This window comes from Salmo salar, chromosome ssa23 (assembly GCF_905237065.1).
Source record: "Salmo salar chromosome ssa23, Ssal_v3.1, whole genome shotgun sequence".
Lineage (NCBI taxonomy): Eukaryota > Metazoa > Chordata > Actinopteri > Salmoniformes > Salmonidae > Salmo > Salmo salar.
In genome coordinates, this window is record NC_059464.1 from 38,338,143 (window position 1) to 38,355,994 (window position 17,852).

The window sequence follows — 17,852 nt, forward strand, 5'->3', positions numbered from 1 at the left end:
AATGGACACAGCAGCATACCCTAGCCTAGAGCCTTACAGATGGTGTCGCACAATAAATATCATCGACAATGACAGAACCAGTGTTTGTGTGTGTGTTTATGTTAACATGCAGCTGGTTGCCTGCTGGCAAAATGAAAACATGCAGGTCTTTTCTTCCTGTCTGCAGCTTTAGTTGCATTAGCTCTGCCAGTTTACTGTTAGTTTACTGAGTTTACTGTTAGCATTATTTTTCCATCTGAGAGGAAATACAGGACTTAGCTCCCGTTGTTCCAAAACGAAGAGAGTGGCTTACTGACTTTTCTTTCACTATTGAGAGACATAACTCACTATCCGCTCTTATTCACGACTAGGACTACTTTTTTGGTACAAATTACATAAATTCTCTTCAGAGTGCCCCTCGTGATTAGTACTGAACATGTTTCGTTTTGAGCCTGATCAATTGAGGCATTACCAAAAAAAAGATTTCAGTAAAAGTGCATTAACTCTGGTATTTTGGGTGCAGTAATTGCAGAATAACAGCAGTGTACTGCAGTTGAACTACAGTTATACCGCACTGTAACTGCAGTTACACTACAAAATGACTGTACAAAAAGAAAATCTAACTGCAATCTTTTTTCATAAGGGAGGCTCCATGGACATTACAATTGTGTGGCATAGGTGTTTAACAGCTTTGGCCCTTACACTGCTTGTTCCCATTCTTATCTTTTAACAAGATACCGATTGCAGCGAGTCACTCTCAACCAAAAGTGTAACATACCAGTGAGAAACAATAACTAGCTGGAGTTTGGAACTGAAGATCAGCATTGTGAACCCCTACATTGGTCGAATTACTTACAAAAATAACTCCAGCTGAACCAAATAGTAATATTTGTTACAGTTATAAAACAATTGATCTATAGCTGTTTGAAAGACGCTCTGCACAAATGAAGCATGGCCATAACAACCTCATGTAGCATAGGCCTAAGCAGGCGCACACCTGTGCCACATAGATCCCTGGTGAATGAAGCTATGCTAGTAGCCTACTAATTAATGATGGCTATTCTGACTGAGTATTGAGAAAATTAGGCCTATTTGATTGATCTTTTATTTTTTTTATTTAACCTTTATTTAACTAGGCAAGTCAGTTAAGAACAAATTCTTATTTACAATAGCGGCCTACCAGGGAACAGTGGGTAAACTGCCTTGTTGAGGGGGAGAACGACAGATTTTTACCTTGTCAGCTCGGGGATTCGATCCAGCAACCTTTCGGTTACTGGCTCTAACCACTAGGCTACCTGCCACCCCAATAAAGACATGGTAGGCTAATAGCTACAGGCCTATGTGTAGGCTACTGTAAAGCCATGCGGCATCAACTCATAACTCATTATGTTTTCTTCAACCCAACCATTGGGACCCACTGTACGTCGTTATGGTTTTGATGGGTGGTCAGAATGAGTGGCACATGTCATTAAACGTCAGAGTGATGTACACTGTGAAACTGCACAGACATATGTTCTTCTACAGCTAAGCTAGATACAGCATTGGCGACGAGGATGGCTGAATTCAGTTTACCCCCACCAGTGCCCTTTCCATGCCTGGAAAGGAATAACAAGTTTAAACACTTATCTCGAAGCTCTGAACTTTTCTACAATCTCCGACAAGTGGAGGAAAACACTGCGCCGTCACTGCCTCGGTACAGAGGATTTTCAGAGCGCTTGGATGGGCTCCTACATTCAATGCTGCAGTCACCCTCCTACGGAACCACTTCACCGGGACACCATCGGCCCGGTGAGTCAAATCGAAACTACATGGCTAATCTGAGTGACTTGTCTAGCTTTTGTAACAATGGGGCACTTCAGGACGAGATCCTCAGGGATCAGCTGATAGAGGGGACGTTATGTGAAATGACAAGGGGCAAACTGCTTTTGGAATCTGACAATTTACAACTTGATGGAGAAATTAAATCAGCACTCCAGGTGCTTTGGAATGCTCTACTATGCTAACAGACAGCTCTGCAGCATACACTCGGCCCCCAGCCATTCTCACACAGCAGCTTCAGCCCGAGCAGGCACACTATAGCGATTGTGCGTTGCACACGCCCTCCCACATCGATGGCTGCATGGAAACAGACACCGGCATGCTCGTGCAGCAGGCACACAGACAAACAAACCGACGGAGCTGCAGCAACTGTGGGGCTTGCTCTCAAGATTCAATGGCTTCAAACTGCCCAGCCCGGGGAACGATATGCAAGAACTGTTCAAAATACAATCACTTTGCAGAAGTGTGTCATTCTGCCCTTGCTACTAGCTCCGCCTTCATTCTCCTCTGACTCGCAACATGAATGCACTGAAATCCAAACTGTCTTCATCAATCATGTGTCATTCAAAACATGCAGCTGGGTGAGGTGGGTTTGTCTTTGCTACTGGATACAGGCGCTGCGGTGTCGTTGCTCAACCTTGCCACCTACAACAAGTTCTTCACTCACCAGCCACTCCAACAGCCCTCCACTGCCCTGTGTGGGTATGGTAGCTCCAAGATAGACATTGTAGGCACTCTCCAGGTCCCAGTGCACTACGTCACCAAGCACCTACCGTCATTCACATTTCACATTGCAAAGCGGGGTGCCAAACTCCTGGGGCTCGACCTCTTCACAGACTTGGGGTTCACACTGAGAGATGACAGTTGGTCAGCTATCCACCAGGTTACCTGCACATGACAACAGAACAGGCCAGCTCTGTTTGATGGACTGGGCTGCCTCACAGCCTTTACGCAAAGGCCCTTAGTGAACCCGGACGTGACCCCAGTCATGCAGCCCCTGTGGTGCAACCCCTTTGCATTGCGTGATGACGTCACAAAAGATCTGTGTGAATCCAGACCTGTGTGAATCCCTGTGCTGTGAACAAGGCTGTTGTCCCGGATAGTAGTACCCGCTGAGGAGGTGACTGAACAATTTCACGGCTTCAGGGTCTTCATGAAGCTTGACCTAAGTCAGGGTTATATTCAAGTGCCCCTCCACCCAGCCAGCAGAGACCTCACGGCCTTCGTCACACACGCTGGTGTTTTCAGATACACATGCATCCCTGGTGGACTTAACTCCGCCCCCAGCTGCTTCCAGGTGATGAGCACCATCCTCGCTGGAATATCCAGAGTAGTGGTCTATCTAGACGGCATCATGATCCACAGCCAAGTCCTCCACATCCATGACCAGCGACTCCACAAAGTATTCAGTGCTCTACTGCAGAACAACCTGACCCTGAATGACGAAAAGTGCACCTTTACAGCTCCAGTCGTCGAGCTTGTGGGGAGGGGTGGAACGCTTCAACCAAGCGCTGAAGAATGGCATCAGAGCGCACCTGGTCCAGGGGTGCACGCTACAAACCGCCCTGAACCAAACACTAGTGCACTACAGAGCATGAAAACACACAGCAACACTGGTCTCACAGGAATCTCTCATGCTCGGTCGTGAGATGGAACTGCCACTGGAAAGACTCAGAACACAGGGTGTGACAGCACCGACGACTAGGTGCACACAAGCAAAGCAGGCAGCCACCAGGCACCAAAGAGCAATGAAACGGCGCTTCGACAATGCACACAGGGTGAAGTAGCCGATCATCCAAGTGTCAGACAGGTTTCCGAGCCTGTCGGTCTCAGCGGTGCAACAAAATGGTCTCATTCTGGACGGACCCCCTGCAGGTCAGTCGACATCTGGGGCTCGCCACCTTCATGGTGAGCAATGGATCACGCTGGCACGCCAGCCGCCTCAGGAAAGTCCCACTCCTCTCGCATGGGCCAGTATAACACAAACATACAGGCCAGAGACACCACCTGATGAACCTCTTCCTGCACTACCACCTAAGCCTTAGCCTCTGTGGGCTCCCAAGGGCCAGAGCTACAAGCAGTGATGGCTTTAAGATCAGCCTATGCAGCCACTGACCAGAGGACTACCTTTCCTCCTTTAATACTTAGGTTCCGTTAGGTGTCTTAGTCAACCTTCAGGTTAACTGACTGAACTGTCTAGTTTTGGAGAGTCTTTGTTTACCTCTTCCATTTAAAGGTTAATGTTTTTTTGTTAGGCATCACTGGGTTATTGGCCTATGGACATTTTTATATATGGTACCAGTCCCTGGTTTTAGAAAGGAGGGGGAAATGTTATGTATGGTACAACGTGTGCTGTATATCATACTGTACGTTGTTATGGTTTAGGACAGTGTGCTGCTTTACATATGAATGGGTGGTCAGAATTAGTGGCACATGTCATTAACCATCAGAGTGATGTACAATGTGAAACCGTGCAGACATGCCTTCTTCTACAGCTAAGCAAGATACACCCCTCATCAACTACAATATCTATGCACAGAGCATATACTTGGCTTTGAATGAAATAAAGCAACAACTTTGCAACCATCAGTCAAAATGTTAAAACGCTTTAACTTGAAGATTTTACCCACAGGTGACGAGTAAGTAGCCTAGTTCATTTCTGACCTATATTGCAGTGCATTTATAGCCGGCAGTTCTACAAAGCAAATCTCATGCACAATTGCTCTAATTGCAGTAATCTAAATGTAAATAATTGTATCACCCAAGATTTTGATTGCACACTGCATGATTAGACTCCCCACCAATTTACACTTATGATAAAGGTGCAATATGCCCAATTAGCATGATTGATGAGAATGTCTCTCTGGGATTTTTTTAATGAGATAGGCTACTTACTCCGTGGTCCATTTTAAGTTTACTCCCTTTCAATCGATTTGGACTCAGTTGATGATGACAGATGAAACATGCACAACGCACCAAAAAATTCTTATGCCTGTCTAAATTAAATTGATCTTCAATTGACCACTTTCTCGACGATGTTTTTATATATATCTACCAGAAAGCCATGTCAAAAGTAACTCTTGAATTATTTATTTAACAGATCAAATGTGACTTTGTGTGAATGATTGGAAACGTGAGCGCATCAGAAAACTGATATTCTCAATATCAAGTCTGTAGGCTATTACTAAAGAAAAAGAAAAAAAGAAAAACATCTAAGAACATTAAATAAGGAACATGACTCATATCACATTGTTTGAAAAAAAATCAACAATTAAGTAGGACTTACCCGCCGGTTACTGTGATCTGGTCCCTCGCGTCTCACTGCCAAACCAAAGCTGCGCAAGCCTGTGCTGTGCTCGTGGTGCTGAAAGAACAGCAGCATCGTGAAGGTGGCGCGAGCGCGTCTCCGGGAAGATCTCAATTATATTCTTATTGCGTCCCTTCTCCTCGTCTCATTCTCAAAACCCATTGGAGGAGAAGGTCAGAGGGGCGAGATCTCTGGCGTTCTCATCCAATGGGTTTTGAGAAGGAGACGAGGCGCGAGGACAGGAGGGAGGACGCGAGGCGATAGATATTGAGAACTTCACTCCGTCTCTGTGGAATCACCCAATACTAGCACACAGCGGTGGTTGGTTTCCAGGCTAATGATTCTCTGATGTTTGTTAGTTGTTTCAGTAAATACTGGGCAGTTTATTTTAATTTAATTTTTCAAATCACCATAATCCTACCCATGATCACTGGAAGACATGTGGGACTATTTAGGATGAATTTAAATAATTCACGCTCAGAGTGGGCTTGCTTGGTCCAAAACAAGTGCATGGCCGCATGTTCCTTGCCTCAACACAAGCCCATCTTATTTGGTGTGTCACAATTTCAAAGTGTAATTTAAAGGAAGCGATACTGTTGGTGCGTCATGGCTAATGATTACAGCCTACAGAAGATGAAGTAGTCTTATATGGCGTAATTTTCAAAGGGCATAACTTTCAAATACTATATATAGGCTAGGATAATATAAGCAATCTGAAAGATGCTTGAGAATTATAGCCTACATGAGAGGTGATTCAGATCATTCAACATTCTTTCAGAAATACTAAGAAAAAAACAGAAACATATTTATTGCACAAACTCTTACAGACAATGGAAGTGTCTTTTCAAAATGCCTAAGGCTCTACATAAAACAATATTCCCAGTGGGAAAATGTGCACAGCGGATGTTGAAAAGTGAATTTTTGTTGACGACACCGTTGGGAAACACAGTCACATTGCGCCATCTTGTGGGCGCAAAATAGCCTAGTCGAGAGTGGCAGAACTTGTCTTGGGAAAAGAGCAACGCCAACCCAACACCTGAAGCAGAAAAATACCATGGGTGTTTTTTTATTTTATTTATTCCTCATGTCTTCCTCATTGGTAGGAAGAAGTTTGGTCCAAATCGGATGTTGGGTACTACATTTCTTGAATATTACCTGAATCCTATAAATTAAAATAGCCAATTTGGGTGCAATCAATTAGCTTAATTTATCAGAGTTCAAATTATATTTCAACAAAATAATGTTTCAGGAATGCTAATCATGTCTGTTACTAACAACAGAAACGATTTCAGAACAATCTGAGCTGGTGAGTGTCCAAATCCTCTTTCTTGTGCTTTTTGAGGTGGAACGACCATTTTGCAATCTAGACTAATCATAAAACACACTGATGCCAGAGAACTGCAGTTCCTTAACTGGAACTATTACATCTTATAGACTCCATGGACAGGAGGGAGCTCACTAGCTATTTCCCTGAGCTGCCAGCCATTGCAGTGTCAGCCTCACCTGCCCCGCAAGCCATCCCAGTGCCTGTCGGTCTGGTGTCTGCCCCGCCTGCCTCCCCAGTGCCAGCCCGGCCTGCCAACGCCAGACCACAGAGGCGTTTGTCAGAGAAAATCCAGTGCTTACAGATCAGGTCTTCTGTATTACCAGAGCTACTGGACGACAGATGGTCATATTACCCTCTGAGCCCCAGTCCTTCACTAGTACTGAGAGAATGTTCCTATGTGGCCAACCTTCAGTCTGCCTCCCAGCTAACGTAGGCAATGATGACAGCTGTCACCCCCTGCCCATGCGTCACCACAAAAATGGAGGAGGTACACTTGAAGTCAGAAGTTTACATACATTTAGGTTGGAGTCATTAAAAGTCGTTTTTCAACCACTCCACAAATTTCTTGTTAACAAACTATAGTTTGGCAAGTTGGTTAGGACATCTACTTTGTGCATGACACAAGTCATTTTTCCAACAATCGTTTACAGACAGATTATTTCACTGTTTAAAGGCACATTCAACTTAGTGTATGTAAACTTCTGACCCATTGGAATTGTGATACAGTGAATTATATGTGAAATAATCTGTCTGTAAACCATTGTTGGAAAAATGACTTGTGTCATGCACAAAGTAGATGTCCTAACCGACTTGCCAAAACTATAGTTTATTAATTAACAAGAAATTTGTAGAGTGGTTGAAAAACTGTATGTAAACTTCCGACTTCAACTGTATATATACTGGTTGGCCAGGGGCAGTCAATGATGCAGCAGCAACAGTACATGATATATCACATTTATATATCACATTCACAGACTCAGTGAATATCACCTTTGGTACTGATAGACAGTGTTACATTTAACCTTCACACAAAAAAAAATGCACATGTGAAAACCCACATTCATAATGTTTTCCTCGCAAGGTACTTATTTGATTAGAATAACCACATTTTATGACGTTAATACTGGATTGTTGCCTATTTCATGAAGAGTGGTAATGACCTGAAAATTAATTAGTTACTCATCTACCTTTTTATGTTTGAATATTTGAGTTAATAATTAAACCCTTGGGTACATGGTATCTACGTATATGTACTGAGCAAGTTGTTAAAGTAGCTGTTTGGACCGGACAGAATACCACTGTATACCCCTGTATGTAGCCTCGTTATTGTTATTCTTATTGTGTTACTTTTTAATATTTATTTTTTATTTTAGTCTACTTGGGAAATATTTTCTTCTTCTTGAACTGCACTGTTGGTTAAGGGCTTATATGTAAGCATTTCCTGGTAAAGTCTACACTTGTTGCATTTTCTGCATGTGACAAATAAAGTTAAAATTTGATTTGATTTGGTATTCACCTAGGCACTCTATTGATGTTTTTAACCATTGCTCACGGGTCGGATGAGCAATGACGGTTCACAACTTCAATGTAAAGGAGTCCTATTAAGGTTGTCACAGTTTTTTGTGAAGAAGTCATGTGTCAGATGGGTGGGATTCCTGTGTTGACTGTAAAACCATGGAGAGCCCTCTTTGATGAGAAGTTCCATGTGGTTGTGGGGAACTTACCACCGACACAGGAGGTCACACTACATTCTTTACATCAGTCTGAAGACACAGACTACTGGGAGGCGTTTGGGCACTATGTCAGTGATGCTCAGGGAAGGGTCACAGGTGAGAGATATTATTTCCATTTATCTACTTAATTTCCTGTAGCTACTTCGTTTTGCTACTTAATCTTTCTACTTCATTTAGCTACTTCAACACCAGAAAAGCATTTCCAAATGCACTATCAGATGTATTTGGGCCTGCACTGGAAAGTCTTTAATTCATTTCATTTATTTAAAGGAATTACAGTGAAATAACAATATGATGGATTCTGTAAACTCCTGTGTCATATTCATCATAACTATATAAAAACCCTTGTCACAAAATGCTTGTTTTTTTGCTACACAAACCACACTTTTCGCCCTGTACTTTCAAGTAACTTTTATGTCATTAATAGTCTTCAAGGATCCATGTGTAGGGGGAACATATGAGGGTGTTGAGCCCATGGGTCTGTTGTGGAGCATGAGACCAATACCTGGCAGTAGACCGGAACTCAGGTAGACATGAGAATGAACATGAGGTTATTCTGACACTCAGGCCAACGCTAAAGTGGTTGGTAGTTTTGGAATACAAATTGTTTATACCTCTCGTAGGTTGAGGAAGAAGGAGGTCCACACTCCCATGGTGGTGCACATCTCTGTGTACAGGGGACACATGAGTCAGGGTTTCGGGGAGCAGGTGGCCCTGGCGAGTGTCGTCACAGAGCGCTGGTACATGGCCCCCGGAGTCCGCAGGGTCGACATCACAGAGGGAGGGGTCACAGGTACCCTGTTCCTGCCACCAGGTACACAATATGCTCTCAATAACTGAAGGTCACAGACATTTTGGCCATTTTGTCTGGGTTCTCTGTTGAATATATATATATATCCTCACTTTTGACTGGTATAAGGCAAAGGGTCAGTGGTAGAAATAAAGAATAATGTTTTTTTTGCTCATGTCATCCTGAAGGTCCAGGACCCTTCCCCGGAGTTTTAGACATGTGGGGAGGTGGTGGCGGCCTAGTGGAATATCGAGCTGCTCTCTTGGCATCCCATGGCTTTGCTGCCATGGCGCTACTTTACGTCTTCCCAGACCAAAATAAAAATGCTACCATTGGCTACCCTTACTTTGAGGTTTGTGTCTACCGTCTGCACCATTTTCATATAGAAATCATGGTTGACGCTCGGCCATTTGTGTGTGTGTGTGTGTGTGTGTGTGTGTGTGTGTGTGTGTGTGTGTGTGTGTGTGTGTGTGTGTGTGTGTGTGTGTGTGTGTGTGTGTGTGTGTGTGTGGGTGTGGGTGTGTGTGTGTGTGTGTGTGTTTGTGCCTACAAAATGGGAACTGCTCCAAATACATGTACTATATTTTAAGAAGATATTTTTAGTCAGTCGGTATGCTCTTATAAACAATAACTTGATAAACAATAACTTTCCTGACAAGTGACAGTCTGACAGACAATGCTACATAATGCCTGTGGTGAATGTTTGTTTGCTACTTTGAATCCTTACCTTACACAATTAGTAACTGATTTAGACCTTTGGAATCAGGTGAGAGGACTCTTTCACCGTCTTTGGATGTGAATACTAACACGCACACCACTATGCTGTCTCTCGTCTTTGGGGCTGTGGGAAAAAAACATCTGCACGTCTTTCTTGATCCATTGTCTTGAGAAAACTTTTATAAATGCCTAAATGAGTATTGTCACATGCTAATATATTCTCAGGCTGCATTCAGACTACTGCAGGATCACCTTCTAGTGGCCGCTGACAGAATTGCGCTGCTTGGCCTTTCCCTTGGCGTTACAGTGGTTCTATCCATCACTGCTTACTCAGAAGCTGTCAAAGTAAGTCCCTAAGAAACTCCTCCCCTGTCAATTTGTTGATTTCCTGAATAAACATATGTGCATGGGCTTTAGCCAGACCAAAATGTCCCCATCATACTCACCATCATTGAGTTGTGTTTAGGAAAATCAAATTAAAATCAGCGACAAAATGCATTTTTGCTTATCTGTCCCCAGTCAGCAATAAACAATGTATTCATGCAGTTTAATTAAATCTCTGTCTACTCCTTTTAGCCTAGATGTTGTGTGTGTATCAGTGGCAGCCATGCATGTCGAATTGGAGCCACCCAGTCCGTTGAGGAAACATCTCAGGGTATACACAAGTGAGTCAATACCTTATGTTTACTTGTGTTTGTCTGTTTATAAAGTAGTCTAATGATTTTTCAAGGAGAAAATCAGTACTATACCTTTGGCCATGCGTTTTCAGAAAATATGCAAAGGCCCGTACTGATGAGGAGAATCGCATCATCTGGAGGGACGTTCTTTTACCTATTCCAGAAGATATAGACCTGAAAGTAGAAGTAAGATATCTGTTATTTACAGAAAGACCCTTCAGTCCTCTGCTCTTGTTTGGATGATTGTAGTGAGGGAAATGTATCCCACACAGGAGGACAGGATGATAAGGACCTCTAAAAGATTACGCTGGAGAACTCAACCAATACTGGGAACAGTTTCACACTTTCACCAGTCCTATCATGATCCTCCAGTATCTCACAAGATTGAGGGCTCAGAAGTATTGTTGTATGTGTCAATTTTCAATTTTTTCCTAAATGGCTATTAATCTATTCAGTTCAGCTCCGTTTTGTTTTATTCTGTCCTCAGATGGGGAGGATAACATGTCCTCTGCTGCTGGTTGTTGGACAAGATGATCAGAATTGGGCTGCTGTCGAATCAGCTGATGATGTGAGCTACGTCATGTTTGCCTATGGAAAACATCATGCTTCATACATGCAGTTTAAAAAACCTCTTAAATGTAATGGGAAAATGTAGATTTCAGCCTAAATAGACATACCCAAAAGGAACTGCTATTCATGTGTAATTATATGATTCTGACATGCAAAAACTTGGTATATTTGGAAAGAAGACATCTGGGAGATTATGAGGAAATTATCCGAAGGTAGATAGGAGTTACATAGTTCAGAATAAACAAGATCAAGCAAACACAAAATAACCATCTTTCATTGACAAGCTAAACGTGAATTATTGATGCCCAGAGCTGGAAACACATCGGATGGCTTCCACAACATGTGAACATTATCAGATAAAAATGGGACTTATGGACCTAACAACTAGAAATGGGCAGATGTTTTAGTAAGTGGTTTCATTTGTGGTCATGGGATGCTTCCAAGTGTCCCTAAACCTCTCCAAAGTGGCATATGTCTGTAAATGAGATAATTCCAGTGCTATTACATATTTGAAATCCCTAAATGCAATTTTTTCTGTATAAAAACACAATTTCTACCATATCAACCTCACTCAAACACTGTGGGGGTGTTATGGGGTACCCACGGGATATTCAAGTGTCCTTTCAACCTCTCCAAAGTGTCCGAATGTGGTAATTGCACTTTTTTTGCACACTGGATGTGCCCAAAAGTAGTTGTTCACCATAAAAACAAAATGTATACAACACCAACCTCTCTCAAACATTGTGGTGGTGTCGGAGGACATACCGGGGATATTGATGCCTACAGTACATAAACAAGCATCCTATTTTTGATGCGCAAAGATTTAGTTACTCGGTGGACATTTGATGTTGCCATTAAGTCATACATCATCAGATAACATTGGCAGTAGGCTATATTTGTTCCTAATTTGATATCCCCCCATGTAGCTACAGCTCAAACACAGACCAAATCGATGCTTACCTTGTAAGATGTTTGCTGTTTGGTGAAAACGTTGTGTAAAATTAACATTTTGACTCTCGGGGCTGGTGATCAATAATGGTAGGTCACAGGCAGACAAATAAGATATCCTCATGATCTGTGGAGTCCCGGCTTTGGGTGTGTATCAACATAATTAATTAGTGCTAAACCCCATCATTTAATCCTCAGATGAAGCAGATGATGGAGAGAACAGGAAACAGTCACCTGCTGACCACTCTGTCCTACCCTGGAGCTGGTCACCTGATTGAACCTCCGTATGGTCCCCACTGCAGGTCTTGCACCTTTGTGTTGCAGCCAGGCCAACAGAGAGGTGCCTTTCCCGAGTCATTCATGCAGACAGACTGTGCTTTTATAGTTGTTGTGCTCCTATAGGAGTCCCAATTCATTCGTCTAGTACCACAGGGCATTGCAACTTTTTGATCTAGCTCACCAGATTAAACTAGTCCACTAATGATCCTACAGTTCTAGGTTTTTCTTATGTTACTGGACCCAATTTTCATATAGGTCTACATTTATACAGTCAGAAGAATATCATGTCTCAAATGTCCTAAGTCTAAAGCAGTCATTCCAACTTGTTGCAGTGGTCATGCTGTTTGGAGGCCTCACCAAACCTCACGCCGTTGCACAGGAAGACTCATGGGAAAAGATTCTAGGTTTTCTGCAAGAGCATCTCTGTCACAGTGTCAAACCCCATATGCAGTCCAGATTGTGAGCATTGTCTTACGTCAGATGGTATCACTCCTACGCAACGCTCGTCCCTCAACCGATCAGTGCAGGCGGAATCACTGCTCTATCTTACATAAGATAATGGACTGTGAGGTAATTAACAATGGACACCATGCAGATCAGACAAAGAAATAAACAAAGATAACTGTTCCTGCCCAGATGCTTAATGATTACACCAAACGGTATCAATGGCCTCATTGTATGATGTAAGCTCTGATATAAATGCCATTTGTTTAAGTACGTATTTTTTGGTATGTATTTTTCATTTGAACCACATGGTTGGATTAAAATGTGTTTGGTATTTGGTATTTGGTATTTTATTAGGATCCCCATTAGCTGTTGCAAAAGCAGCAGCTACTCTTCCTGGGGTCCACACAAAACATGAAACATAATACAGAATGACATAATACAGAACATCAATAGACAAGAACAGCTCAAGGACAGAACAACAATTTTTTATTTTCAAAAGCATACGTAGCCTACGTATCAATGCATACACACAAATTACCTAGGTCAAATTGGGGAGAAGCGTTGTGCCACGAGGTGTTGCTTTATCTGATTTTTGAAACCAGGTTTGCTGCTTATTTGAGCAATATGAGATGGAAGGAAGTTCCATGCAATTAGGGCTCTATTTGTTCTGGATTTCGGGACTGTGAAAAAAGACCTTGTGGCATGTCTGGTGGGATAAGTGTGTGTGTCAGAGCTGTGTGTAAGTTGACTGTAGAAAAAAATTGGGATTTTCAACACATGAATGTTTCTTATAAAAAGAAGAAGTGATGCTGTCACGGGTACTTAGGGCAGGAGGAAGGAGTAGAGTCAAATGCAGGAGATATCGTCCAGTAGCTCGAAGTTTATTCACACCCAAACACTAGGTGATCAAAAGGCACTGGGAGTGCACAATACCCAAAAGGGAAACAGGCAATCCACAAAGGGAAAATCACGCACGGGGCGCAGCCCGGCGAGAAAATAAATCCTCCAATATAAAAACGATAGAGAAGACACGGCCACAGCGTAAACCCGCTGACAAACAAACAATCCCGCACAACACACAACCCCAAAGGAACAAACTAAATACCCCCCCACTAATGACAGAAATGACAACAGGTGCGGACCTAGACAGACAAAACACAATGAACACAGAAACACAGATCGGCGGCAGCTAGTAGACCGGCGACGACGACCGCCGAGCACCGCCCGGCCGAGGAGGGGCACCATTTTCTGTGGATACTGTGACAGATGCAGTCAGTCTCTCCTCAACTCTTAGCCAAGAGAGACTGGCATGCATAGTATTTATATCAGCCCTCTGATTACAATTAAGAGCAAAATGTGGCGCTCTGTTCTGGGCCAGCTGCAGCTGTTCTGGGCCAGCCCCTTCTTTACAACCATTGAATCTATATGTTTTGACCATGACAGTTTACAATATAAAGTAACACCAAGTAATTTAGTCTCCTCAACTTGTTCAACAGCCACACCATTCGTTACCGGATTCAGCTGAGGTATAGAACTAAAGGAATGATTTGAACCAAATACAATGCTCTTAGTTTTAGAGATGCTCAGGACCAGTTTATTACCGGCCAACCATTCCAAAACAGACTGCAACACTTTGTTAAGGGTTTCAGTGACTTCATTAGCTGTGTGTGCTGATGCGTACATGGATGAATCATCAGTATGCATGGACACGCATGCTTTGTTTAATGGCAGTGGCAGGTCATTGGTAAAAATAGAAAAGAGTAGAGGGCCTAGAGAGCTGCCCTGCGGTGCACCACACTTTACATGTTTGACATTAGAGAAGCTTCCATTAAAGAAAACACTTTGAGTTCTATTAGATAGATAGCTCTGAATCCACGATATGGCAGAGGTTGAAAAGCCATAACACATACGTTTTTTCAACAACAGGTTATGCTCAATAATATCAAAGGCTGCACTGAAATCCAACATTACAGCTCCCACAATCTTCTATTATCAATTTCTTTCAACCAGTCATCAGTCATTTGTGTTGGTGCAGTACATGTTGAGTGCCCTTCTCTATAAGCATACTGAAAGTCTGTTGTTAAATTGTTTACAGAGAAATAGCATTGTATTTGGTCAAACACCATTTTTTCCAACAGTTTGCTAAGAGCTGGCAGCAAGCTTATAGGTCTGCTGTTAGAACCAGTGAAGGCCTCTTTGCCACTCTTGGGTAGCGGAATTACTTTGGCTTCCCTCCAGGCCTGAGGACAAAGACTTTCAGTGTAGCCTTTGATACAGCATTACTGACCATAATCTGTCACTGGCAAAACTTTCCTGATTAAAGAAGCAATAAAACTGAACTTCTTTAGACAAGTTGAGAATCTGGAGCAACAGCATTTGCGGGTTTGATTAAAGGGTCAAAACGGCCAGAAACAAAGAACTTTCTTCTGAAACTCGTCAGTCTATTCTTGTTCTGAAAAATGAAGGCTATTCCATGTGAGAAATTGCCAAAAATCTGAAGATCTGAGCAAGAGGACAAGTACATTAGAGTGTCTAGTTTGAGAAACAGACGCCTCACAACTGGCAGCTTCATTAAATAGTACCCGCAAAACACCAGTCTCATCATCAACAGTGAAAAGTCGACTCCGGGATGCTGGTCTTCAAGGCAGAGTTCCTCTGTCCAGTGTCTGTGTTCTTTTGCCCATCTTTATCTTTTATTTTTATTGGCCAGTCTGAGATATGGCTTTTAAATTGCAACTCTGCCTAGAAGGCCAGCATCCCGGAGTCTCCTCTTCACTGTTGACATTGAGACTGGTGTTTTGCTCAACTGGTTGAAAGAAGGCCAGTTTTATTGCTTATTTTATCATAAACAACAGTTTTCAGCTGTGCTAACTTAATTTCTAATGATCAACTAGACTCTTCAAATTATAAACTTGGATTAGCTAACACAACGTGCCATTGGAACACAGGAGTGATGGTTGCTGACAATGGGCCTCTGTATGCCTATGTAGATATTACACAAAAAATCTGCCATTTTCAGCTACAATAGTCATTTACAACATTAACAACGTCTACACTGTATTTCTGATGAATTTGATGTTATTTTAATGGACAAAAAATTTGCTTTTCTTTCAAAAACAAGGACATTTCTAAGTGACTCCAAACTTTTGAAAGATACTGTATATGTACTGATGTGTGGGTAACTGTCAGTTGGAACTTTTTTTTCATTCTATTTTTCTTATTTAAAATTTGTGTTGCTCAGTCCTTGAGCTGTTCTTGTCTATTGATGTTCTGTATTATGTCATGTTTTGTGTGGACCCCAGGAAGTGTAGTGGCTGCTTCAGCAACAGCTAATGGGGATCAGAATAAAATACAAAAAAGTAAAAGCTTTATAAAGGTTTTGTATAATTTCAGCCGTTAGTTTTGAAAGTAGTGCTCACGAGCCAAAACGGATACACAAAAATGTCGCACAATTGTGTACTTCGCCATCCATTTTTTTTTTAAATCCTGCAATTAGTATGATATGTTAGAATTCCAAATCATACAATATGTTATACATTTGTAAGTGCTTAAATTTGGTAGAGAAAAATCCACTCCAAAACAATAGTATGTTGATACAGTCCCAAAATGTTTTGCATGTCAGCGGTCAAGTTTTAAGGATATTGGACTTTGAAGAAGCAAAGTGTCACTTGCCACATCATCATGATGAAGCAAAATGCATCAGATGAAGCATAACGCATCATCCTGATGATGTTGAAGCAAAATGCATCATAATGATGATGTGGCAAGTGACACTTTTTCAGGTAGCTTAGTGGTTCAGAGCGTTGGACCAGAAACTGAACGGTCGTTGGTTTGAATCCCCGAGATTCTGTCGATATGCCCTTGAGCAAGGCACTTAACTCTAATTGCTCCTGTAACTCGCTCTGGATAAGAGCATCTGCTAAATGACTAAAATGTAACATTTGCAAAAACAATACTTAGTCTCTTCCTTATTGACTCTCCTGCGTTTTTCCTGTGGTGCTGGGCCTACCCTGGTTAACTTTTCATAACCCCATTGTTTCTTGGCCACAGAGGGCTCTCACGGGGTGGTTGCGAGAGTGCTCAGGGAGATGTTTAGGGGTTTCCGTTGGTGCTACTACGGTGGAGAGTCCAGACCAGGTCTCCACCGTGCGCATTCCCCCTGAATATCCCGATTTGACTCTCGCCTTCTCCAAAAAGAAGGCGACTCAATTACCACCTCATCGACGGGGCGATTTTGCAATAGATCTCCTGGTAGACGCTGCACTTCCCAGGAGTCATGTGTATCCCCTCTCACAGGTGGAGATGGAGGCTATGGAAACATATGTCTCTGAATCCCTGCGTCTGGGGTACATTCGGTCCTCCACTTCACCCGCCTCCTCGAGTTTCTTTTTTGTGAAGAAGAAGGAGGGAGGTCTGCGCCCGTGTATTGACTATCGGGGTCTGAATCAGATCACTGTGAGGTATAGTTACCTGCTACCGCTCATAGCCACAGCGATTGAGTAAATGCACGGGGCGCGCTTCTTCACCAAACTAGATCTCAGGAGCCCTTACAACCTGGTGTGTATCCGGGAGGGAGACGAGTGGAAGACGGCTTTCAGTACCAGCTCAGGGCACTATGAGTACCTCGTCATGCCGTACAGGTTGATGAATGCGCCATCAGTCTTCCAAGCCTTTGTAGACAAGATTTTCAGGGACCTGCACGGGCAGGGTGTAGTGGTGTATATTGATGACATTTTGATATACTCCGCTACACACGCCGAGCATGTGTCCCTGGTGCGCAGGATGCTTGGTCGCCTGTTGGAGCATGACCTGTACGTCAAGGCTGAGAAATGCCTGTTCTTCCAGCAGTCCGTCTCCTTCCTAGGGTATCGCATTTCCACCTCAGGGGTGGAGATGGAGAGTGACCGCATTGCAGCCGTGCGTAATTGGCCGACTCCCACCACGGTAAAGGAGGTGCAGCGGTTCTTAGGGTTTGCCAACTACTACCGGAGGTTTATCTGGGGTTTTGGTCAGGTAGCAGCTCCCATTACCTCACTGCTGAAAGGGGGCCCGGTATGCTTGCAGTGGTAAGCTGAGGCGGACAGGGCTTTTAGTCACCTGAGGGGTCTGTTTACCTCGGCTCCCGTTCTGGCCCATCCGGATCTCTCTTTGGCGTTCATAGTGGAGGTGGACGCGTCCGAGGCTGGGATAGGAGCTGTGCTCTCTCAGCACTCGGGTACGCCACCGAAGCTCCACCCCTGAGCCTTCTTCTTGAAGAAGC

At 43.1% G+C, this 17,852-nt stretch overlaps 2 protein-coding genes across 4 annotated transcripts in view; one reads left to right on the top strand and one right to left on the bottom strand.

The window, feature by feature from the left end:
• grm8b (glutamate receptor, metabotropic 8b) overlaps nt 1-5,216 on the bottom strand; it is a 224,807-nt gene extending 219,591 nt beyond the window's left edge. The window contains exon 1 of the mRNA XM_014170001.2: nt 5,084-5,216. The gene's annotated coding sequence lies outside the window, so the exon portion shown is untranslated. The remainder of the gene's footprint in view (nt 1-5,083) is intronic.
• Nucleotides 5,217-7,672: 2,456 nt separating this feature from the next.
• On the top strand, nt 7,673-12,923 carry LOC106584566 (acyl-coenzyme A thioesterase 1). 3 transcript variants are annotated; one of them, XM_014170003.2, is made up of 11 exons: nt 7,673-7,741; nt 7,952-8,260; nt 8,592-8,691; nt 8,788-8,978; nt 9,143-9,306; nt 9,897-10,016; nt 10,248-10,336; nt 10,441-10,534; nt 10,836-10,916; nt 12,065-12,206; nt 12,478-12,923. In XM_014170003.2, exons 2-11 carry the CDS (start codon nt 8,065-8,067, stop codon nt 12,606-12,608), a joined length of 1,308 nt encoding a protein of 435 aa, XP_014025478.1. In that variant the 5' UTR covers nt 7,673-7,741; nt 7,952-8,064; the 3' UTR covers nt 12,609-12,923. The 3 variants fall into 3 exon arrangements, 1 of the variants encoding a protein (XP_014025478.1); XR_001323776.2 differs by lacking the exons at nt 7,673-7,741; nt 12,478-12,923 and having other exon boundaries at nt 7,748-8,260; nt 10,621-10,916; XR_001323777.2 differs by lacking the exons at nt 7,673-7,741; nt 12,478-12,923 and having other exon boundaries at nt 7,748-8,260; nt 10,624-10,916.
• The last annotated feature ends 4,929 nt before the right edge of the window (nt 12,924-17,852 follow it).

Coding starts and splice junctions, on each gene's coding strand:
- LOC106584566 (XM_014170003.2), top strand. CDS start 8,065: ATGTGTCAGATGGGTGGGATTCCTGTGTTGACTGTAAAACCATGGAGA. Junction 8,261..8,591: donor TGCTCAGGGAAGGGTCACAG/GTGAGAGATATT, acceptor TGTCATTAATAG/TCTTCAAGGATCCATGTGTA. Junction 8,692..8,787: donor GGCAGTAGACCGGAACTCAG/GTAGACATGAGA, acceptor TACCTCTCGTAG/GTTGAGGAAGAAGGAGGTCC.